Here is a 23882-nt window from a genome sequence, read left to right on the forward strand (position 1 = left end):
GGCACGGCGTGGGGGGCGTCCCCTTGGGGTCCTCGGGGGCCGTGGGGAGGACAGCCCCACCACACGCTCGCTTCTGGGAATGTGCCTGCTGCCGGTTCGATCTGAGAACCGCTTCCCGCGGCTCTCGGCCCCGTGAACACACGGACACAGACCCGCAAACCCAGAGGCGGCCAAGTGGCCGGCTCTGCTCCCCGTTGGCCTCAGCAGGGCACGTCCACTGTCTGGGCCCCCCGCCCCACGACCAACGGGCCCCAGTGCCGCCAGGGGTCTCTGCCCGCATTAGCTCCCTCCCAGTGGCCGGTGGCTCCGGAGCCCGGGGGTGGGCACGTCAGAGAGGCAGGGGGGTGCATGGTGACGGGAGCAGACGAGACTGGGCAGGTGAGCGCACAGAGCGACAGAGGGGACGTGTCGTCGGACTGTGCGCCTGGGCCCGAGCCGTCTCGTTCGCCGAAGTTGCCTGATAACCGAGATAGAAAAGGCGGCTTCCGTCGCCCCTGCTGTCTTGAGCCCTCTCTCGAGGGTGGGGGCCCCACTCGCCGTTCTCACGGGCGGCTGCTTCCCAGCGAGTGGAGGACAGGGGCGCTGGTCACTGTCCGCCTCGCCCTGCTGCCGAGCCGACCTGGCCCCTGGCCCCAGTGTGGCCCCCTTGGGTGTCTGCGTCACTCTCGAAGCGGGTCGTCCCGTGTTGCCTGAGAGGAGGCAGAGGTGGTGCGGACAGTGGGGACGGCTGGGCGGGGCCCACCCTCCCCGCAGAGCCGCAGGGGCAGGACCAGGAGACGCCTCTCTCAGCCACACGGTCTGCAGTCCTCAGTCCAGACAGCAGGGCCCCGCTGGCCCGAGTGTCCGAGGCTCTGTGCCCGTGAGCAGCTGGGTGTGGAGCCCACGGTGTGCCAACGTGGCTGCAGGGTCCTGGCACCCCACGGAGCGCTTGGCCTGTCGCCTGGGGCCTGGGCTGATGCCATTTCCCGGGGGCAGCAGTTGGCAGGGACTGATCACTGAGGGGTCAGCAGCACGGCTGTCGGTGGACCCCGGGGGCCTGTGTGCTGGGGGGGCCAGCACATCAAGAGGGACTTGGGGTCTGGCCTCCAGGAGCACTTGGGGGGGCTGCTGGGGACCCCAGGGAGAGCCCGAGAGGGGAGCAGGCCAGGCTGGCAGCCCCCTCCCGCTGCTCCCCTGGCCGGGGGTCAGTGCAGGGGCGGCCGTGCGCGCGGCCCTCGAGGGGGCCCTGCCCCGTGGGCCGACGCAGCGCCCCCCTCACGCGGCCCCGGCTGCCCCGGCAGGTACTGGAACTCGCTGCGCAACCTGGTGGTGTCGCTGCTCAACTCCATGAAGTCCATCGTCAGCCTCCTGTTCCTGCTCTTCCTGTTCATCGTGGTCTTCGCCCTGCTGGGCATGCAGCTGTTTGGGGGGCAGTACGTGGCCCACGGGGGCGGGCGGCCGGCTCGGGGCAGTGCCCCCCCTGAGGCCTCCGCACGGAGCGTGGCCTGCATGCGGCCTGTGCCCAGAGCTGGCGCCGGGGGGGCCGGTGCTCCCGGCTCCTGGTGGGGCTGCCTTTTCCTGAGACGTGTTTTCCTCAGGTTCAACTTTCAAGACGAGACGCCGACGACCAACTTTGACACCTTCCCCGCTGCCATCCTCACTGTCTTCCAGGTAAGGCCCCCGTCCTGTTCCTCCTGAGCCTCCCCGCGCCACCTTGATGGCCGACGTCCGAGACACGCGAGACAGCAGGTGGGGACCAGCTCACAGGCCCCCTGTCCTGTGACACCGTCCCCGAGGGCTCCACTGTCCGGCAGCCCCTGGCATCCAGCCACAGCTGCCCTCTGAGCCCCGAGGCCCCGGGATCGGAACTGCCCTCCCTCCTGTGAGGATAAAGCAGCAAAGCACCCTGACACCCTCAGTCCGCTCGCACCCACAAGCGCCCCCCCGTGTCTCCGGGAGCCTCTGGCAGGGCTCCCGCCGGGACACGCTGCCCTCTCGGGGCTCGTGCTGTGCGCGGGCCACCGTGCCGGCCATCCTGCCCCTTGTGATGCCCGGGGCGGCGGCCTGAGCGGAGTGGGGCAGGGGTTGGTCTCTGTCTGAGCCGGGTCTCAGGGGAGGCCCGCCGCCGTCTGCGTGCACTGGGCCGGGCTCAGCTCCTCAGCACAGGCCCCTTTTTCTGATGAAAACGTTTTCGGATGAAACCGTTCTGCGGTGGACCGTGCTGGTGGGTGCACACACCTGCGAACACACCAGCAAAACCTTTGGATCCGACACTCGAAACGACTGAGTTACGTGCACGTGACTCAGAGCCCGACGAGGCAGCTGTTTGCAAAGACCACGGCCGCGTCACAGGGACGGCTGCGTGACGGCTGCGGGTGTCGGCGGGTGCCCGCCCCCCACGTGTCCCGTGGGCCTGTGTGTGGGTGGGACTAGCCTGCGAGTCAGGAGATGCAGGAGCACAGACGGGCTGAAGCCTTCCGGCGGGGCCTCTGGCTTCCTGTCCCCAAGCTCAGCCTGGGACCGGTGCCGGCCCCCCTCCTGCGGACCATGTGCCTCGGGACCTCCCGGCCGGTTCCTCGTCGTGTGTCTCCTCCTAGTTCTGTCTCTCTGGAGAACTCAGACAGACTAAAAAAGTTATAATTCCAGTAAAAGTAAGGGTGCCCAGGATCCAGGCCGTTGCAGGCGATGCAGCGGGAAAAAGAACGGCAGGAGGTTTGGAAGGGAGCAGGCACCAGCACCGTCTGCAGATGATGTGACTATTCACGTAGGAAACAGGAAAAGATCAACCAGAAGCGAGAGAATCCGCCCGTGTTGCCGAGTGCACTGGCAGCGTACAGACACAGCTTTCGTGTGTGACGACGTCATTCACTTAGAAAACCCACCCCAAACGGGAGAGTCCCTTCACAGCAGCAACAAAGCTGTCGGCACCAGGAAACGGCGCTACGGGGACTAGGCGAGACTTCCGCAGGGGAGCTCTCGCGCTGCGGGCGAAGGGCCTGGGGGCCCGGGCCCGGGAGGGGCGTTTTCACAGACGGGGACCCTCCCACAGTGACGGTGACGGTGGCAGCTGTCCCTGCTTGAATCGGCGGCTTCACCGCACTGCTGTCCCAAGACCCCCGGGACGGTGCTGGGAGCCCGCCTCTCCGTCCTGTGGAGGGCCAGTGTCCGGGGCAGCCGGGGGCTCAGGAGGGGCCGCCCACCCAGCAGGACTTTGTGAGAAGCCACCGCGGCGAGGGCTGGGAGGGGAGGAGGAACATCCGGGGAGGCCCCGTCCACGCAGGCGGTCGGCGGCCGCAGCGAGGGCGCACTCCGGGGGCGCGTGCTGGAGAGTGGGTGCACGGGGCAGGGCCTGCAGACCCGCCTGTCCGACCCTCCGTGTGAGAGACCAAACGTGAAATGACGAAGAAAACGAAAATATCTTTATGAACTCGGGACGGAGATGAGTTTCTTGAGGTGCGGAAAGCAGAAACCACAAAAGATACATTTAACTATATTAAACTTTTTTCTATTATAAAAATAAGTTAGTAGTGAAGGGAAAACCAGAAGATGTTTCTGAGAAGCAGCCCCGAGAGAGGACCGGCGGACACCAGAACACACGGGGAACTCGCACAGTGGGGCAGAAGCAGAGGGCCGTGGCCCGGCCCCGGGGGGTGGGGACTGGGCGGCGGGGGGACGCAGGAGGTGGCATGTCCCCTCCCTCCGAGACCGGGCTGCCACAGGGCGTGACGGAGCTGGGGGGTGAGGAGGTGGAGCAGGGCCCGGGACACCCGCTCTGGGAGCACCCAGGAGCCTCGGAGGCACGCGTGGCCTGGTGGACGTCGCCCCGAGGTGCAGCCAGCAGGGAGGCGGGTGCGGGAGCGCTGGGCCAGGCTTGTCCCCGTGAGACTGCTGTGTGCCGACCTGGTGGGCGTGGGACGCTGGGCGGAAGCGGCGTGGGCGGTGGAAGGAGCGGGCCGGTGGGTCCTGTTTGCTGTTGGGCGGAGCCGAACTCCAGACATGGGCCCTCGCCAGACGCACAGGTGGGGACCTGACCCACACACGGCAGGGTGCACAGGTGTTCCGCCCCCGGCAGGGGACACCGGACGGCCTTGGTTCACCCCCACACTTCCCGAGATGTGAGTAGAGGGGGCGTGCCTCCTCGTGGGGCAGGGACTGCACCAGCCACCCTCGCGGCCTCAGCCCGCTGCTGGCCCAGGGGCGGCGGGAAGGGGGTCAGAGGCCCGCGGCACCTGCCCAGCCACGCAGCCGGCCCCAGGAGCCTCAGCGTCCTCACCTGGGAGGCTCTGGCCTCACGGCCCTGACCTGCCACCGCCCTCCCTCCTGCGTGGAGCTCCGGCCCGTTTGGGTGGAGACCGCTCGCGTGCTTGTTTCCGAGAGCTGAGCCAGCAGCAGCCACGTCTGGAGGTTTTTGTGGAGGGACCCCGGCCCCCTTGCCCTCCAGGTGCACCGTCACCCAAAACCCTGTGTGTGCACGTGTCCGTGCGTGTCTGTGCGTGTGTGCCTGTGCGTGTGGGGGCAGCGGTGTGCCTACGTGCAGGGCGCCCTCGGGGGCAAGCGTGTGTGCGTGCTGATGGCGTGTGTGCGTGTGTGGACGGTGCTGTGGGGGCAGCGTGTGCGGGTGTCGCCCCCGCAGATCCTGACCGGGGAGGACTGGAACGCGGTGATGTACCACGGCATCGAGTCGCAGGGCGGAGTCAGCAAGGGCATGTTCTCGTCCTTCTACTTCATCGTCCTCACGCTGTTCGGGAACTGTATCCTGCCGTGGGGCCGGGGGCCAGCCGGCGGCGTGGGCCACGCACTCCGACCCTGCCCGAGCAGGTCCCCGTCCTGCCCACCTGGGGTCGGATCTGCCCCTCGGTGCTCCTCTGTGCTCCCCTGGTCCTGCCCTGGGCATGGGAAGGGCCCCACGGGCGCCCACGGCTGCCGGCGGTTCAGGGAGGGGGTGGCTCGGCCTCAGAGTGCCGTCCGGACCCTGTGAGGCGACGGCCTGAGAGGCCGGCAGGGGCTGAGCAGCAAGCGTTGCTGCTGTTGGTCCCACACGGAGCTGCCCGCTGCTCAGGGGCCCCGGGCCCCGAGCCGTGTGTGGTGGCCAGGACTGTGGGCGCTGCTCACTGCTGGGGACGGGAGTGCCCGGCCCAGTGTCAGCGGTCCCCGGGGTCGAGGTGACCCTGGAGGGCCTGGCTCTGCAGGCACCGTGTGTGGGCGCAGCACAGAGGGCTAGGGTGCTGCCCCAGGGGCACGGCGAGCCCAGAGGTGAGCCGTGGAGGGGGCGCTGCAGGGACAGGGACCTGGAGGTGACGCCGGTCAGCAGCACAGCAGGGTCTGGTCCGGGGCAGCTCGGGCGGGGCAGCTCGGGCAGGGCAGCCGTGCCCGGACCTGCCGTCGGCCCCTCGTGCTCCTGGTCCCTGGGCCAGCTCCCCACTCTGTGGCCTTTGTCCCCTCCTCCCTGAGAGGGCGGCGTGGTGGGACGGGGTCTCGGGCCCCTGGGCTCTCGGTGGGCCAGGTGCCAGGTGCCTGGAGCCGGGCGCCCAGTGTCCTGTGCCACGAGAGGGACTGAGAGCGTGGCCGGCGTCCGTGAGCCTGACCGGGGATGGGGGCTCAGCACGGGTGTGTCTGCCTGTCTGACGTGGCCGCTGCCCACGGCACCCACGGGTGGGGGAGGCCCGTGCCGCCGCCGAGGCAGACTGTGTTTGTTGGGAGGCATCTCTCGGTGGCCAGAAACGGGGGGGTGGGACAGGAGGAGGCAGTCCAGGGGCCTCCTGGGGGGCGGGGGCGAGTTGACCCTCCCATGGCTTCTAAGCGGGGGCCTGGAGGTCACCCCGAAGAGCTGTGCGGGGGAAGGGGGCCTGGGAGGTCAGGGGCACTGGGGACGGTGGTATAAGGTGCGGCCAAAACTGGGGCCACCATGGGCCCTGGAGGTGGTTCCGGGCTGCGTCTGGGGCGACTGGCCCAGGGGCCAGCAGCTTGGGGGGGCGTGTGGACGCCGAGGGCGGGAGGCTGCAGGGTGGTGGGCATTGGGGGCTGGGGCCTGCTTTCCACAGGGAAGGCAAGGTTCGGCCGTGCGGGGAAGAGTCGGCATAGAAGGGTTCCCTTCCTTACCTGGAGCCAACCAGACACCTTGCTGAACGTCTTCCTGGCCATCGCCGTGGACAACCTTGCCAATGCTCAGGAGCTGACCAAGGTAGGGACCTGCCCCGCAGGCCTGGCGCAGAGGGTGGGGGTGGCCCTGTCACTCCGCGGGAGGCCAGAGCGCCGGGAGGAGGGCGCAGATTCAGAGCCCGTGGGGCCGCTGTCCAGGGGTGTGGCTGGGCGAAGTTAGGCTGTCGCTGGGGCGGGAGAGCTGCCCCAGGAAGCCTGGGGGGCCCCGGTGCCGGGAAGAGGGGCCCTGGGGGAGAAGCCACTGCCCGGGCGCGAACCAGAGGGGCAGGGGCAGTGTGGCCGGAGGAGGAGCGGCCCACACAGGCCCTGAGCAGTGGGAGTGGCTGCACTGGCCGCCGGGCAGGAGCCATGTGAGGGTCAGGGGCTCCAGGTGGCCATGTGCGGGGACCGCTGTGCTTGTCCCTGGTGGTGAGGGGACCCCAGGGTTGGTCACAGATGTGGGTGGTGGAGTGGGGGGGTCAGGCGCTGTTCTCGGGCTCCGGGCCAGCAGGAGCAGCTGGTGCTGCCTTCTCGGCAGGCGCTGCCCAGCCAGACGCCCTGCCCGGCTGATGTGAGACGCCCCAGCAGGCTGCCTCTGTGCTCCGCTCCCCGGGCCCCTGAGCCCGGGGGTGCAGTTCCCCACACCTCCCCTGGGGCTCCCCTCAGAGGACACGGCCCCCTGCTCGGTCGCCTTCATCCGCACGGCCCCGTGGTGCTGCTGGGGACGGCCCGCTCACAGGGACTTAGTTTTGCCATCGCTGTGAGCCTCAGAGCCGCCGGCAGCATGCCGTGGGTCGCGTGGAGAGCGCCGGCTCTGGGGAGCCCCGTAGGCCCGGGGCTGGGGCGGTGAGCAGCCCACTGGCCGATGGGGCTCCGGGGCCTGTGACCTCAGCCTGGAGTGGTTTGTCTGGACCCCAGGAGCACCGTGTGTGGGCGTAGCGCCGTGGCGTGGGGTCGGGGCCAGAGGCGGGGCACCGTGTCTGCACACACGGGCACCTGCCAGCCCCCTCTCCCCGTGACACAGAGCCATCGGGTCGTCTCCAGGACTCGTGTGGAAGGAACCCAGGGCCAGGTGCTGCAAATGGCTGCCCGTGTGTGGGGGCAGCAAAGAGGGACCCCTCAGAGTCACAGCTGGGGACGGGGGGTGGGCAGGCAGAAAAGCTCAGAGGCTGCGAGGTGCCCTTGCTAGATGTCCTCCAGGTGACCACTCCTGTGGGCAGTGCGGGCCAGGAGTGGAGCCCCGGCCGTCCCTTGCAGCTCTGGGGCGGGGGCCCCTGGGGAGGACCGGGTCTGCATTCTGGCCCGAGGAGGCCCAGGTGCTGTGCCACAGATGCACACGCCTGTGCAGGCTGTGCTCACACGGGAGCCCTCAGCCTGGCCCCAGGCTCCGAGGACAGGAAGGACCTGGTCCCGGAGGTGGGCTCTGAAGCGCGGCCGTGTGGCTCTGTCTGCTCACAGGATGAGGAGGAGATGGAAGAAGCAGCCAACCAGAAGCTCGCCCTGCAGAAGGCCAAGGAAGTGGCCGAAGTCAGCCCCATGTCGGCCACAAACGTCTCCGTTGCCGCGTAAGGCTCTGGAGGGTGGGCGGGTGGTGGCGGTGGGGCCCCCGCAGGGCGGTCCTCTGGAGGCCCCTTGCCTCGGCTGGAGCTCCTCGGGACAGGCCCTTCCCCCCCCCCCCCGCCCCGGGCGGCCGTGGCTGGGGTCGTGGCGCCCTCTCCCGCAGGGGCCCAGGGGCGAAGGGTTCGTGGGGCAGCACCTGCGGGCCCCCCAGGGGGAGCAGCCGCGGGACGCGGCAGCAGGCGCCCTCACGTGGCAGTGGGCGCTCCTTGACGGTCCTGGGAGGCTCTGCCCCCCCCGCCCCCGTGCCCCCCGGCAGAGGCAGTGCGTGGGGGGGAAGGAGTCGGGCTCCGTCCGGGTTCCGTGCAGCTTTCCAGAGCACGTGTTTTGTGAACCAAGCGATTGCTGGTGGCGTGTCAGCGGCCCCAAGACTTAGTGTGAAAGACTTAACGCCCCTGGGCTCTGGGAGCTGGGCGGCGGGCAGGGAGATGCCTCCGTGGTGAGTGAAGGTGAGGGTGGGGCCCCGCCTCTGGGGGGAGGCGTGTCACCCGCAGATCCCGCGGGGCCCCCGGGCGCGCGGCTGAAGCCCGAGGGGGGGGCACTGAGGGACTTGGGCGGCGGGGGGACCGAGCGTGTGGCCCGGGGACGAGGGCTGCCGAGGGCCGGGCAAGGTCAGCCCGTGGCGGGAGACCCTGGCCCCCGGCCTGGGCACGGGTGACCGCGAGAGCACACCGACGCGCTGCCTGGCCACGCCCCGGGCCCAGCGCCGCCGGGGCCGCTCTTCTGTGGTGCTGGCACTGGGACGGCCGCTGTATCCGTGGGGTCACGTGGGGGACACGGGTCTGAGACTGTGCGTGTCCAGTTGTGTGTGTGTGTGTGTCCTGTGTGTCCACACCCACGAGGGAGTGGGTGAGTGTGCACGGGCACGAGCAGGCAGCACAGCAGCCCCGTGGTCCTGGGGCCCGTGACACCCGGGCACCCAGGACGCCAGCTGTGGCCCGACCTCTGCTGGGAGACCCTCCCCACCTCCCAGGGCCCCTGGGCTGGCCCAGGGGTCGGCCTGCTGTTGGCCCGTGCTCCTGTGCGGCCTGGCAGGCTCCCCGGGGTGCCGGCCCCGGCCTCGGCCCTCTGTCGGACACTCGGTGGGTCCTCCGTGGTCACCAGAGATGCCGCGTGCTGGGCGGGGCCTGCCCCGGCGTGTGTGGGCAGCGGGGGTCCGGGCCCTGCGGCGCTGTGCTCCCTGCTCCCCGTGTCTGTCTGTCGTCTGCCCCACCCCCTCGTTTCCTGTCCTCCAGCTCAGTCCTGTCACTGGACGGGCAGGGCCTGCGCGCCCAGGGTCCCTCCACACAGCGCCTGTGGGGGTGAGAGCAGCCACCCGAGGGACCTTCGCCTTGACCCTGCTCCCTGTCGAGCTGTGTGGCCCGTGGAGTGGGGGCGGGGCGGGGTGGGATGCTTTCTGTGACATCTGGGCATGGAGGGGACCGTCAGTGTCCTGGGTGTTCGGGAGGCTCCTGTCCGTGCTCTGGGGAGCTGGGTGCAGGCACTGCCCCAGGGGGCAGGGGTGGAGCCAGAGTCCTGCCTCAGAGGGACCCGCCCCTCGGAGGCTGCAGGGGCGGGGGCAGGGGTGGGAGCGGGGGTGTCTCCGGCCTCAGGGCGGCCACTCCCGGCTCCTGGGAGGGAAGGGACGCCAAGGCGGGCAAGGTCCTCTGCCGGTCTCTGTGCTCAGCCTCACCAGCACGATGCGGGGGCACTGCCGCCGTGCACCCCCGCACACACTCACGTCCCTTCACATCCACTCGACCCTCCCACACCGGCACACATTCACACTCACCCATGTTCACACTCACCCATGTTCACATCTCCCCTGACACACACAGTCACGCTCACACAAGATCCCACTTACCCGGCATGTTCATATACCCACACACACTCACAGAAACTTTCACACCTACCCTGCACACTCACAATCCTTCTCATTTGCACACTCACACATTCACATCTACCCTGCACACACATGTTCACACACATTCACATTGACACCACACCCTCACACACTCCCACTAACATACTCATTCACAAACGTGGCACATAGTCACACACCGATTTACACACTCTCTTGCACACACACCCCTGCTTATCCCCAAGGCCTCCAGGCAGGTGAGTTGCCCAAGCTCCTCACAAATGCCCGTGCCCTCGGCCCTGAGGAGGAGGCGCCGAGAGTGCCCGGCCTCCCCTGGGGAAGCCACTGGGAGGGGAGATGGTGCAGGGCACTCGTCTTCTCTCAGCTGGCTTTGGAGAAGCTTCCAGAAAGTCCCTTGGAAATGGAGGGAGGCACACCCGAGGGAACTCGGGTTGGGGATGATGTCACCTGTTTGCGCTGGGAAGGGTCCCGGTGGCCTGGAGCTGGGGCCGAGGGCCGCTCTGGGGGAGGGCAGCGCAGGGGGCGGGCAGCAGGGCCCAGGGGCCACTCCGCTCCCGCCGAGCGCCCAGCTGCCCCGCGGCCCCCGGTCTGGAGGGCAGCCGCGCGGAGCCCAGCCCGCAGGGTCCGGCTCTGCGCTCCTGGGGCAGGTGTGCCGGCTGCGGCAGACGGCCCCGAGACGCGCCCTTGCCCTCCCGCCACCAGGGTTTGCCGGGTGCACGCCAGCCTCCCTCTGTGCTGGACGCTCGCTCTCTCTCAACTTCTCTTTTACCCGAGGTCGCGGCCGGTGACCCTGCGGACGGAGCGTCCCTGGCCTCCCGCCCAGACGCACACTGCAGCCTGCACGCTGACCTGCGCGGCTCCCGCGCGTGCCCGTGTGCCCCAGCGCTCCCTCGGGTCTCCTCACCCCGTCTGTTCTGTTCTGTGTCTCGCACGTGCAGTTTTGTAAAGCAAACTCGGGCTACTGTCTCGCGCAGCTCGTCCGTCTCCAGCGCAAACTCACCGTGAGTCGCTCGCTGCGGCCCCCGCCCTCGCTTCCCGGCAGCTGCACGCAGACACCTCCCTCCTCACTCCGCTTCCGCCCCCAGTCATTTGCTTCAGGGCAGCTCCGGGCAAGCCTCCCGCAGCCTGGCAGGGACGGTGGGCGCGCCTCCCGGCGTCCCCGGGTCCTGCTCACAGGCGTCGGGCTCCGAGCCCGGCCCCTCCTTCTCTCCCTCCTGGTCTCTGTCCTCCTGTCTGCTGTCTGTCCGTGCGCCGTCCGTCACTCTGGGGTCTCGGGTCTCCTGGTGGCCTTTGTGAGGGGGTGCGGTCCTTGGTGTACCCTGGGGCATCCTTGGGGGCCCTCCTGCCCCGTCCCGCCCTTCCTTGGGGTAGGACGTGTCTGGGAGCCTCGTGCAGTCCTCGTCCCAGCAAGAGCAGAGCTGCTCCCAGTCGTGAGGTTCCCAGGAGATCAGCAGGGCCTGAGGCACAGCCACGGGGACCCCAGACTGCCCTCCTGGGGCGACACCAGGTGGCTAGGGAGGTGGGCCTGGGAGGCTGCACCCCAGGGCTTCCCCCTTAGGGTGAGGTCAGGCCATGTGGTGGGGAGTCCGGGCAGGAGCCAGGGACAGTCCAGCTGCCCAGATGGGGGGGGGCATCCTGGTGGTGGCAGTGGCCCCTGCTGTCCCCACGGCCAGCGCCGAGCTGGGCTCAGTCCCCCACAGGCACCCAGAGCTGCTGGCTGCTGGGGCCCTGGTGTCTCCCAGGGCGAGGAAGCTGAATGTGGGGCGACCGACTGGCAGGTGGAGGGAGGTGGGGACGGAGGGGCGCACGGTGTCACGGCTTGGCTGCTGTGCGTTGTCAGCCGCTGCGGGCGAGTGGGCTTCTCGGCCCCGAAACCTCCAAGCGGGGCCACGGCCCAGAGGCAGGCACGGCGCCCAGGTGGGCTGCGCCTGCCGGTGGGCGTAGGACACGGAGGGAGCAGCTCCTCCATGCGACCCTCAGAGCACCCTCATCTCTGTGAGAGGCTCTGTCTGTAGAGAGAGGGCGAGGGCGGGAGAAAGGAAGAGGGAACACCGATTGGTTACCTCTCGTAGGCACCCCTACCAAGGATCAGACCGGCAGCCCAGGCCTGTGCCCTGAGCAGGAATCAAACCGGCAGCCTTAGCTCTGCAGGACGAAGCCCCGCCCACTGAGCCCTTGTCCCTGAGGACTTTGCCCGGACTGGAGCCCGTAGCTGCCCTGGCCTGTAGGGCCGAGGGCAGTGGTCCTCGCTCTCCCACCCCCGCGCTGCCTGCACACTTGGTGCAGAGAGGCCAGTGCCGGGGCCGGCGGCCGACTCAGATGCCGGGAGGGAGCGAGGCCACACACAGACCGGTGCGCGTCCAGAGGGGAGGCCGGCGGCTCAGCTGGGACCGGGCCTGCAGGCAGCGTGGGCAGCACGGGGCGCAGCGAGGCGGAGACCTGCAGGCCGGGCCGGCAGGATGCCGTGGGCCCTGCTCCCTGGAGAACTCTCGAGGGGGGACCACCAGCCCCACGGTGCCCTCCCGTCCAGCCCAGTCAGTCCCCCACTCTGGGACCTTGAGCTGGTTCCTGGGCGGGAACAGACCTCGGGGGTGGAGGGCACAGCCGGTCCCTCGGCAGCCACTGCTGCCCCGTCTTTGGGGCCTGTCTGTCCTGGCAGAGCTGGACCTCGGGGCCGCGGCTGAGTCTGAGCGAGCAGCCAGCCTGCTGAGCACGTGGCCCAGGCCTGGGCCCGTCTGGGGTGACGGGGGGCGCTGAGGCAGTGGCCAGCACCCTCGAGGCTTCTGCACACGGGTGCACCCCACCTGCTGTCTTTGTTTCACACGGGTCGGCCGCGCTCAGAATCAGGCTCTGCGCTGTGGTGTCGGCGGAGGGTGGGCGGGCCCCTCGTGGCTCCAGGTAGAAGCCCAAGAAAGAAGAGGTGAGCTTCCTGCAGGGGGCCTAGGGGCAGGGCCTGGGGCGGCAGGCAAGGGCGTGAGTCAGCAGGTGGCCGGAGAGGCGCACACGGGTCCCCCACATGTCACCCTGCCCCCTCCCTCCCCCGTCGGGCCCCCAGGTGAGGGACAGGTGCTCTGCGCTCTGCCCTGGAGGGTTTCCCTCACGGGGACCCCGATTCACCTTCCGAGGGCCAGGGCCCGTGTCCTCCACGTTGTCCAGGCCAGCGGGCGCCTCTCTCTGCAGGTCCCCATGGTGCCAGGGCCCCCCCCCCCAGCTGGTGGCCGGGCTGCGGGGGACCCTTCAGGCTGCAGCCCAGGTGTGTCTGTGGCCGAGGCCGCCCGTCATTAGACCCTAGTGTCCTGTCCCAGGCCCGTCAGCGACTCTTGGTGGGACCCTCGAGGGTCGCGCCCTCTGGGCTGTGTCCTCATCTGTGAAGTGGGAACAGCACCTGACCCCCAGGTGGCTGTGGGGTCGTAGGAGGTGGGCACCAGTGCCCAGGGCACAGTGTGGGCCACTGAGCAACACAGATGTCACTGTTGTCCTTGTTCTCTGGCTGCCAGCGCCGCCCCCACGTGGTCTGGTGACCTCTGGGGACAGAGGGTGACCCTCCCACCTCAGAGGTCTGCTCGGCCGAGGGGCCTGGGTCGCCTGCTTGGAGGTTTTCTCAGCAAAGGACCCAGAATGCACAGGTCTCTCCACGTTCCTGGGTGCGAAGCCCACTGAGAGGAGGTGGGCAGGGTCGAGGCCCGGGTGGCCTGTCCAGTGAGGGCTGAGCAGGGACCCCAAGTCACTCCCAAGGCTGCTCTGGCTCTCCCTGTGGGGGGGGTGGGGGTGCTCTCCATGGAGCCAGGAGAGAGCAGGGCACTGGTGACCACGGGGGGTTGTGTCTCCTTCGAGCAGACAGGCACCGAGCTGAGTGGCAGTCTCCCTGATGGGGCTGCCCTCCCAGGGGCAGGCCTGGCTCCCTGGCTGCTCCTGAGGGGGCAGCCGCACCCCGGTGCCCGCTCCCTGGGCTGTGCTCTCTGCTGGCCCCAGTCCCTCTGGACAGTGGCAGCCTCTGGGAGGTGCAGGGGAGAGCTCCCGCCTTGGGCAGCTCTGCCCTCCTGTTGCAGGGCCCCTGGCCTCTGGCCTCCAGCCTGACCCTTGGGCCTACCCATCTGCACGCCCCTCCACCCCCCATTCTGGCTTTCTTGGTCAGCAGCCCACCTGTCCTGGGGGCCTGGCTGCCACCTCATGCTGGTGCCCATCATCTCAACTTCCCCGTCCCTTTTGGCCTCAGGCCAGTGTCCAGGGCTCCGGAGAGGCCTTGTGCCCTGCCCCGCCCCTGCACCCGAGCACCTGCGCGTGTGAGCCCCCCTGGGCGAAGTGTTACCCTGGGTGCCCACCGGCCCTGTTGCATCAGTTGCCGGGGTCTTGAGGGCTCCTGTGCCCCTGTACCCGCCTGCTCCATGCACCCACTCCGCCACCCATCCCTCCATCGCTGTGTGTCATCTGTGGCTTCCCCTGCGAGGCGGAGACATGGGGGCGTGCAGGGGGCGCTCACCTCCCATCTCCCCGCAGCCGGCAGCAGAACTCGGCCAAGGCGCGTTCGGTGTGGGAGCAGCGGGCCAGCCAGCTGCGGCTGCAGAACCTGCGGGCCAGTTGTGAGGCGCTGTACAGCGAGCTGGACCCCGAGGAGCGGCTGCGCTTCGCCACCTCTCGCCACCTGCGGCCCGACATGAAGACGCACCTGGACCGGCCCCTTGTGGTGGAGCCTGGTGCGAGGGGATCGGCTGGGGGCAAGGCCCGGCCGGAGGGCACGGAAGCTGTGGACGGTGCGGACCCACCTCGCAGGCACCACCGGCACCGCAACAAGGACAAGGCCGCTGCCCCGGCGTCGGAGCAGGACCGGGCCGATGCCCCAAAGACGGAGGGCGGGGAGCCCGTGGCCCGGGAGGAACGGGCACGAGCGCATCGGAGCCGCAGCAAGGAGACCGCAGGGGCCCGGGAGGTCCGGAGTGAGCGCGGCCGCGGAGTGGGGCCTGAGGGCGGCCGGCGCCACCACCGGCGTGGCTCCCCGGAGGAGGCGGCCGAGCGGGAGCCCCGGCGCCACCGCGCGCACCGGCACGCGCCGGACACGGGCAGGGAGCGGCGCGCGCGGCACCGTGGTGGCCCCCGGCCGGGTCCCGGAGCCGGAGAGCGGGAGGAGCCGGCGCGGCGGCACCGGGGTCGGCACAGGGCACCGCCAGTGCACGAGGATGCGGAGAAGGAGGCAGCGGAGAAGGAGGGCGAGGCCGAGGACGCGGACAAGGAGAAGGAGTCCCCGACCCCGCAGCCCCAGTGCGTGAGCGCGTCCCCTGCCCCGCCCCCTGCGCTCTGTCTCCGCCCCCTCCGGGCGGTGCCCGTCCTGCCGGGGTGAGGGGACTGGAAACCGCCTGAACCGCTCCCTGAGAGCCAGCCTGCACGTTAGGGCTGAGGACAAAGACAGGGCTCCCTGGTAGCTTGTCGGGGCTGGCTTGGCACACGACGGCTTGGGAAAGACCAAGTACCCGGGGGGAAGGGGACACCGCGGAACCTGAGGAAGGAGTGGGCGGGCCTGAGGAGCCCCCAGCGCTGAGGGGCCCGGGCAGGGGTCCGCGGAGCCCGGAGCTCAGATCAGCGGGCCCCATGCTCGCCAGCTGGCCACACGCCACCCAGAGCCAGCCACCAGCCAGAGAGTCTGCGCTGGCCACGGCGGGGTCACTAGGGCAACGTCCTCTTCCAAGCTGTTCGTTCTGCAGACAGCGGTTTCACACGCCCTCGTCGCCTTGTGGTGCGGCCGGGCCGGACAGCTGAGTCGACCCCATCCCCACGTTTTAGAACTGAAAACGAGCGGAGGGATAGCCCTGTGGAAGGCTGGTGGAGCAGAGGAGGCGGCGGGGGGTTACCGGGCCCCGAAATAGGGGTTTGGCGGAGTGGGCGGGAGCGTGGGGCTGGGCCGTCCCAGCCCCTGACGCTGGCTCTCGGTTGCAGGGAGCCGCAGTGCGACCTGGAGGCCCCCGGCGCGGGGGGCGCGGGCCCTGTGCGGGCGCCGCCCAGCACGTGTGTGCAGACGGCGGAGGAGCAGCCGGAGGACGCCGACAACCAGCGCAACGTGACTCGGATGGGCAGCCAGCCCCCAGACCCCGGGGCCCCCGCGCACACCCCGGTGGCTCCGGCCGGCCCTCCGGGCGAGACCGCGGTCACTCCCAGTGAGTATCTCCCCAAACGCGCACTTTGCTTCTCCCATCCCTCCTGCCTCGGTGCGTCGCCCCCGCCCCGCCGGAGGGAGCGTCGCCTGCCGCCCGCACCGGTGCCTCGGCGCCCCTTGGCTTCTCCCCCAGCCCAGGGCGGCGCTGTCTACTCCCCTGCCTTCCAAACACACCTGCAAGTCCCCAGCCAAGTGCCAGGCGCGGGGCCGGAGCGCCAGGGATGCGGTAGGAGGGAGGGGGCCCCGGGCTGCCCTGTGGGGCTTACAGTCTCATCAGGAGGACAGGTCACAGCATGGTCACAACCGCGTGCAAGCCGCTGAGGACCGCATCCACCGGCTTGACTGGGCCGGCACCTGTGGGTGCCGAGGGGGAGGCCCTGGGGGTGGCCTTCCCTCCCACCCCTGTGGCCCATTGCCCCCCCCCCCCCCGGGCTTCGCCTTCCTTCCCCTGCTCCCTCGTGGGCAGGAGGGCCTCGGGGAGCAGCCGACACTGGCCATGTGTGGGCCCGAGGCTCCCGGGCGGACCAGTCCCCATTGCATCAGGGGAGACCTGCAGGTGGCAAGCCCAGGCCTCTCACGCTGTGCGGGGGTTGGGGGGCGGGGCTTGGCTGCCGCGTGGCCCCGGTGCTACAGACCACGTTCCAGGGGCGCGGGCAGAGACCGCAGGAGCGGAGCGGACCTGGATGCCGGAGGAGGGTTCCCGTCCTGAGCAGACCAGGTGCTGCTGTGGGCCTACCCGAGTCCCACCCCCAGGGAGCAAGGGAAGGCTGCTGCCCCGGACACCTCGCCTCACCCTCCCCCTCCTTCCTTGTGGTTTCACCTTTGTGGGCGCCAGTGACGGTCTCCCCGGACCCCCAGGAGCGGCCCCACTCTGACCCTGACCCTGACCCTGACCCTAGATTAGCTTGAGGACCAACCCAGCACCCCGCCTGGCGTGTGTTCCCAGGTGCGGCCCCTCCTGCCCAGCCTCTGGCAACCGCCGGTCTGTTTCGTCTCCACAGTTGTCTCTCCTCCCGGCACGTGGTGGGCTTGGACCCCCACAGTGTGGGCCTTGTCAGTCGGGCCCTTCCTGCTGCGTCACACGGCGGCCGGTTGCTCGGCCTCCCGCTGGGCCTCCCGCTGGCTCGCTTCTCTGTGGCGCCTGGGGGGACCATGCTTTCTTTCCACGCGCCTACTGGAGAGCAGCTGGGTTGCTCCTGAATCTCAGCGCCCGGGACTGAGGCTGCTGTAGCGCCTGTGCAGATTTTGTGTGGACGTGGTTTTCCACTCCTTTGGGCGGGTACCACGGAGAGCAATCGCTGGGTGTGATTTTGCAAGAAGCCGCCCAACCGGCCGCACCGTTCCGCGTTCCCGTCAGCGCCACGGGAGCCACGGCAAGTGGCGGTGTGAGCGCACCGCATCCTGGCCCCGCGGGCAGGTGTGCCGTGGCATCCAGTGCTCAGTGTGCGCGCTTGCTGCCTGTGCACCGTCCGGGGGTGTCTGTGCAGGTGTCTGGCCCCTTTTTCCACCAGGTCGTCTGTCTTCATCTGTGCTTTTAAGATTCTCTGTGCACGTTGCATACAGTCTTTTACCGACCGTGCCTTTCGTAAATGCTCCCTCGCAGCCTGTGGTTCATCTCCTGCTTCTCCCGCTCCTGATGCCGCGTCTCGCAGATGGACGCTGCTAGTGGACGCAGCCCGGGTCGCTCGTCGCACCCTCCTTGGGCTGCCCCTGCGGCGCTCCGCCCAGAAGGGGCCGTGCACCCACCCGGGCCCCTCCTCCGCATCAGCACCCGGGTCGCACCTCCGGCTCCGTTTCACACTGAGGCCTGGGGGCCTGCGAGGCGTGCGGGGTCTGTGTCGAGGTGTCCACTTGCCCCGGTGCCGCTTCTGGGAGGGACTGTCCTCGTCCCACTGTGTGGCCGTCGCTCCTGTGTCACTGGTCCGTTGGCCTCAGTTGGGGGCCTGTGTCCGCCGCCCCGCTCGTCGCTCCGTCCGTGCGTCCTTCCGCTGACTGGGCACCGCCCCGGTGGCTGTGACCTTGGGGTCGGACTCACGTCGGGCAGCCGCTCCAGCGCTCTTCTTCCTCCGTGTGGCCTCGCGCTGCTCTGGGTCCCTTGCCTCCGTGCACACCTCGGGGTCAGTCAGTCGGCGCCCGAGAAACGCCCGGCCGGGGCCGGGGCTGGGGCTGCGCTGCCCTGCGGGTCCCACGGGGAGGACTGACACCCGACGGCTGGAGCCCCCTGCCCGTGGCGAGGACCGTCTCCGCATTTGCTCAGGTCTCTGCTCTGTCCCTCCGAGGGTCCCCGTTTTCCTCGCGGAGACCCTGGTCCACGTTTTGTCAGGCTTGTTCCCGCCTGTTTCGTTTCTGGGGGGCCAGTACGAGTGGTCTTCTCTGAAGTTCAAGTCCCACCCGTCCCTTGTTGGCAGCGGGAGAGCAGAGTGGTTGACTCCTGTGTGTGAGCCCTGCAGCCGCCGCTGCCGGAGCTTTTGTGTTGCCGTCGGTTCTCCTCGGGCGTCGGCGTTCGGCGCTTCCTTCCCTTTCCCTTCGTTGGCCTGACTAGCGGCGTCTCAGTTGATCTTTTCAAAAGTTGATCTTTTCAAAGAACCAGCTTTTGGTTTTTCAGTATTTTCTATTGATTCTCTATCTAACATTTTATTATTGATTTCTGCTCTAATTCTTTTTCTTCTCCTTAGGTTACTTTGGATTTAATTTGCTTTTCTTTTTCTGGTTTCCTAAGGTGGAGGCTTAGATGATTGATTTTAGGTCTTTCTTTTCCTCTAACACGTGCTCTCAGAACAGTGCATTTCCCCCGGCTGGTGCGGCTCTGTGGCCGGCCCTCGACCTGGAGGCTGGCGGTCCGATGCCCCGGGTCAGGCACGTGCCTGGGTTGCAGGCCAGGTCCCCGGTTGGGGGCGCTCGAGAGTCAACCAGCTGATGTCTCTCTCCCTCTCTTCCGCTCTCTAAAGATAAATAAATAAATATCAGCCACGAACCCCCCCACGACACTGATGTGAGACGCCTGTGTCCCTGGCCGTGTGCGTGGGGCGCCCACGCTCTGCGGGGACTTTGCCCGGAGGGGGGTCGGCAGGCCTGCCCGTCCACGGAGAGAATCAGAAAGTGTTCCCTGCCTTCCTGTCCGGGCTGTGCCAGTGGCGCCAGAGCTCCCTGCTCTCCAGAGACTCGGGAGGGTTTCCCCGTGAAGCCGTATGGGTCTGTCTGGGGGGAGAGTGGTTCTCTGGTAATCTCTCTGTTTCTGTGTGGATCATGCTCTGTCTAAACTGTCTTATCTCCTGAGATGGGTTTGGTGAATTGTAATTTCCTTAGAAATGATGCATCTGATTGAGGTTTTGTAAGTCATGCAAAGCAGTGGCTTGACTTTTTTTGGAAGTTTTTACTTTCCTGTTCTTAAATTCTCTTTTGCTTAACTTCCTTATAGAACGTAGACTTTAAAATCTCTCAAAAGAATTTGACCACCAATTAAAACTTTCTTCTTCATTTACCTTTTGAATTCCCACTCCCCACCCCTGTCCTTCTGCAGCCCTCGCACTGTTCTCTGCATCTGCGGGTCTGTTTTCGCTTCGTTTTGCTCACTCCGTTTCTTCGTTTTTTGTAGATTCCACACATACACGAGGCTGAGTGGCCTTTGTCTTTCTCTGTGTGACGTTCTCCACTGAGCACAGTGCCGCGAAGACCCTTCCCCGTTGTCACAGATTCCGTGTGCCCTCTGCTGACGGACACCCCGGCAGCCTGCCCCGCCCTCGACTGCAGACGAGGCTGCAGTCAGTGTGGGGGTGTGCGTGTCCTCTCACACTAGCGTTTCGTTTTCTGTGGGTAAATGCCCGGGGCGGAGCCGCGGGGTCGCAGGGCAGCGCTGGTTGTGAATCGTCCGAGGAAGCCCCCCCCCACCGTGTCCCACCGGGGCTGCAGCAGCCTGCACGCCCGGCAGCGCTCGAGGGTCCCTTCCACCGCGTCCGGCCAGCCCCTGCTGTCTGCTGGTCTGCTGCCGAGTGCTGCTCCGGCAGGGCTGCCGCGGCGGCGGCGGCGTCTCTCCGGTGACTGGTGACAGGGAGCCTTCTTTCATGTCTGTTGGCCGTCTGTGTGTCCTTTTGGAAAAGTGTCCCTGGCTGGCGTAGCTCAGTGGATTGAGCGCGGGCTGCAAACCAAAGTGTCGCAGGTTCGATTCCCAGACAGGGTGCATGTCTGGGTTGCAGGCCATAACCCCCAGCAACCGCACATGGATGTTTCTCTCTCTCTCTATCTCCCTCCCTTCCCTCTCTAAAAATAAATAAATAAAATCTTTAAAAAAAAAGAAAAGTGTCCAGTCGGCTCCTCTGCCCCCTTTTTAATGAATTGGGGGTTTTTGGTGTTGAGCTATATGAGTTTTTAGTAAATTTTGTGCATTACCCTTTGTAGGATGCGTCACCGGGGAGTATCTTCTCCCGTTCAGTGGGCTGTGCTTTCGTTTTGCTGGTGGTTTCCGTAGCTCTGCCAAAGCTGTTGGTCTGAGGGTTCTGTTTGTTTATCTTTTGTTCTCTTGCTCAGACATATCCAAAAAATATTTCTAGGAACAATTTTAGAGAGTTTACTGCGCATGTTTTTTTCAGGGAGTTTTATGGTTTTGGGTCTAACATTTAAGCCTGGAACCCATTCTGAGTTTATTTCTGTGTGTGGTGTAAGAATGTAGTTAAACTTTACTTTGGGGACATGTACCCGTCCAGTTTTGCCAGCACCAGTTATTGAAGAATTACACAAAGAAGTGGCTAATTTGAAAAAATTTTCTGTGGTTCGGAAATGACAAATTCTCTCTTTGTCATTTTTTTATCCTTCATCTTCTGCATTCTTCCCTTTTTCTTGACTAAATTAGTTAGTGGTTTTATCTTTTGTAGATTGTTATAAAAAGAACCAGCATTTTAATTTGTGTGTTAGTTCTGTGTTTTTGTTTTTTAACTCATTACTTTCCAACTGTATCCTCACATTTCCCTGCTGCCCTTTTACTTTGTTTTACTTTGTTTTCTAACTTCTTGAGTTGGAGACTCAGCTTACTTTATTCTTGAATTTTTATTGCATGACTATGTCACGACAGGAACGTTCGTCTCATCACTAATCAATTGCATCCCACAGACTCTGGCCTCTGGCGCCTTCATTCTCATCCAGTTCCGGGGGGACCAGGCGGTTCGGGGCGTGTTTCCTCCTGGTGTGTGGGGCTCCCCGGGCCCTGCGGATGTCACCTCCCCGCCAGCAGGCCCTCTGGCCCCCTCCTCCCTCCCGGCCCTGGGGGGCCTCCAGCGCGGTGACGCAGGCGCGGAGGCCTGACGGCCGGCCTGGCTGCCCCTGCAGTGGGATCTCAGCGGGAGCGTTTTTGGTTTCTCCTGCAGATGCGCGCCATCAGATTCCCGTTTTTCTTTTCTTCTGAGAGTCTGTGCGCTGCGTGAGTGCTGGCTTCGGTCCAGCGGGGTCCTGCGGCCACCGCGCTGCCTCCTCTGTGAGGCGGGGCCGCGCCGGGCAGGGCTGCATTCGCAGTTGGGAGTCCAGAGACGCAGTCGGCCCTGGCGCTGCCGCCTACTCGTCACTGGGTCATTGTGCGCACGGCCAGCGGCCAGCCCCTCTGCCCGCCTGGTGTGGTGGCACGCTGGTTGATTTCCCATCACTCAACTGGCCTTGCCTCCCTGGGACAGATGCTGCTGTTGTCGTACGTGATCACTTTCACGTGTTCCTGGACTCCGTTGGCTGGCGTGCCGTTGAGGACTCTGCCGTGAGGCCATGAGGGATATTGCTCTGTGGTTTTCTTTTTCCCGCTGTTACCTGTTTTTGGTATCAGAATACTGAATTCATAAAATGAAGTGGAAAGTGTTTCTTCTCCTGTGTTTTTGGAAGAGATTGTGTAGCGTTGGTGTTAATTCTCCTTTAACATTTGGTGAATTTGTCAATGAAACATTGGTGTTTGGGACCCGCGTGCTCACCGGTGGCCATGGGGTGGCGCCGTCTGCTTCACACTGGGGTGGGCGCAGCGGCTCGCGCGTTGGAAGGAGCCGGCCCCTGACGCTGGAGTGCGCGGCGGGTGGGGGCCCTTGCAGTTTTCGCTCCTTATTCCTTCACTGTCTTCGTGGCCGCAGCCCCTCTCACACCCGACCTCAGTGACTTGCGTCTTCTCTTCTTTCCGTGTCGGTCTTGCCAGAAGTTAGTGAGTCTCATGGATCTTTTCACTGATTTTCTCTTGTTTTTGTGTTTCCGATCGCATTTGACTTCTGTGTTTAATTTTTCCTCCTTCTTTCTGTTTGATTTGGGTTGATTCTGCTGTTTTTTAGTTCCTTGAGATGGGAGCTCAGATCATTGATTTGTCCTCTGTCTTTGGCAGTGCCAGCACTGAGTGCTGTGTGTTTTTTTCCAAGCGCTGCTTTACCTGCGCCCCCTGGATTTTGACATGTTATATTTTCGTCTTCCTCTATTCCCATTAAAAACTTAACATTAAGCCCTGGCTGGTGTAGCTCAGTGGATTGAGTGCAGTCTGCAAACCAAAGGGTCGCCAGTTCGATTCCCAGTCAGGGCACACGCCAGGGTTGTGGGCCAGGTCCCCAGCAGGGGGCGCATGAGAGGCAACCACACACTGATGTTTCTCTCTCTCCTTCCCTTCCCCTCTCTCTAAAAATAGATACATAAAATCTTTAAAAAGTTTTTTCCGTTAAGACTTCCTGTTTGACGCGTTGATGACCTAGAAGTGTGCTGTCTCGTTTCCGAGTGTCTGGAGCTCCCTCTCTGGTCGTTTTCTGTCCCCGACTTCTAGTGCGGCTGCTCCGAGGTCAGCGAGCACCCTCGGCCTGACTCCACGTCTTTGACACCTGCCGAGGGTTGTGTGACAGCCCCAGGCGGGGTGCGTCTCCACCTGTGCCCCGTGGGGGCGGAGAGCCGGGCCCCGTCGGGGGGATGGTGTCGCCGAGTTCTGCGTCGATGCTGATTTCTGTCGAAGTCCATCCATTATGGAGGAGGGGGCGCCCCAGGGTCCTGCCGCAAACGTGGGTTTACCGGTTTCTCGTCTCCCTGCTGTGTGTGTGTGCGTGTCTCATCCTGTGCAGCTCTGCTCCGGGTACACGCACGGTCGGAATTGTGTCTTCTTGAAAGTGTGACCCTTCAGCCACTGTGTGACGTGTCTCTCTGTGCCTGACAATTTTCTTTGCTCTGGTGGTGTCCCCTTTACCTCACATATGTGTACGCCACTCTTGTTTTATTTTAACTGATATTTTTATGTTTATCTTTTTCACCTTTCTACTTTCCAAGTAGCTACATAGTTACATTTTAAGTTAGTTTCCCGTAGGTAATGTATAGTCGGGTCATGTTTTTTTATCCATTCTGTCAATTCTCTTTTATTTGGCCTGCTTAGAGCATTTATATGTAATGTACCGTATTTTTTCAGACCATAAGACGCCCCTAGGTTTTAGAGGAAAATAGGAGAAAAAATTTTGAAGCAAAAAATGTGGTCAAATATTTAATAACATAAATAACATAAGATTTCATCAATGTAAATGTACATAGAACTCAACAGCAGCATGAACAACCATTATTCCTCCCAAATTTAGGGGGAGGGGGTGGGGTGTGCGTCTTATAGTCCGAAAAATACGGTGATTATATACGTCATGGCTTAGGTCTTCTGTTGTGTTTTTGTTTTGTTTTGTTCTTTTTTTTTTTAATTTCTATGGCTCCTTTTCCCTTCCTTCCTTGGGTTACTTGTATATATGTTGGAATTCATTTTGACTTAGCTGTAGTGTTGTTGAGTGTATCTCTTCAGGTGTTGTACGATAACTTGCTCCAGCACACCAGAGTTACCATCGTACCAGTTTGAATGACGTGTGAAAATGTTGCCTCCCTCCTTCCTCCCTGTGTGTAACTGTCTTACACATTTCCTCTGAAAGTGGGTGAACCGCACCAGTGTGTGCCGTGACTTTCGCTTCAGCCTGGGAACTTAGAAAACCGGAGAGAAGAAAGTGTACTGTGTTTGCTTGCATCGTTGCTCCTTCCGTTCCTGAGATTCCAGGACTGCTTTCGCGACGCGTGCTCCGTTTCGAGGACCTGCCTCGGTCCTTCTCTTGGCGCAGGCCCGCGGGCCACAGAGCCTCCGGCCTCCGCCCGGTCCCAAGGGTGTGCGCGCCGCTGCGGAGCGCCGGGCTG

At 65.0% G+C, this 23882-nt stretch overlaps 1 protein-coding gene across 15 annotated transcripts in view; it reads left to right on the forward strand.

Moving 5' to 3' along the window:
• CACNA1B (calcium voltage-gated channel subunit alpha1 B) overlaps positions 1–23882 on the forward strand; it is a 125686-nt gene that overhangs the window by 42263 nt on the left and 59541 nt on the right. For 8 of the 15 annotated variants that reach the window (XM_036022529.1, XM_036022531.1, XM_036022534.1 and 5 more), the window contains exons 14-20: positions 1281–1412; positions 1578–1650; positions 4613–4730; positions 6093–6160; positions 7576–7682; positions 14093–14851; positions 15524–15741. In XM_036022529.1, the coding sequence (XP_035878422.1) occupies positions 1281–1412; positions 1578–1650; positions 4613–4730; positions 6093–6160; positions 7576–7682; positions 14093–14851; positions 15524–15741 (1475 nt within the window). Of the gene's footprint in view, positions 1–1280; positions 1413–1577; positions 1651–4612; positions 4731–6092; positions 6161–7575; positions 7683–10533; positions 10597–14092; positions 14852–15523; positions 15742–23882 lie in introns of all 15 variants that reach the window. The other 7 variants (XM_036022523.1, XM_036022528.1, XM_036022522.1 and 4 more) reach the window with 1 other exon arrangement.

Source organism: Phyllostomus discolor, chromosome 3, assembly GCF_004126475.2.
Source record: "Phyllostomus discolor isolate MPI-MPIP mPhyDis1 chromosome 3, mPhyDis1.pri.v3, whole genome shotgun sequence".
Classification (NCBI taxonomy): Eukaryota; Metazoa; Chordata; class Mammalia; order Chiroptera; family Phyllostomidae; genus Phyllostomus; species Phyllostomus discolor.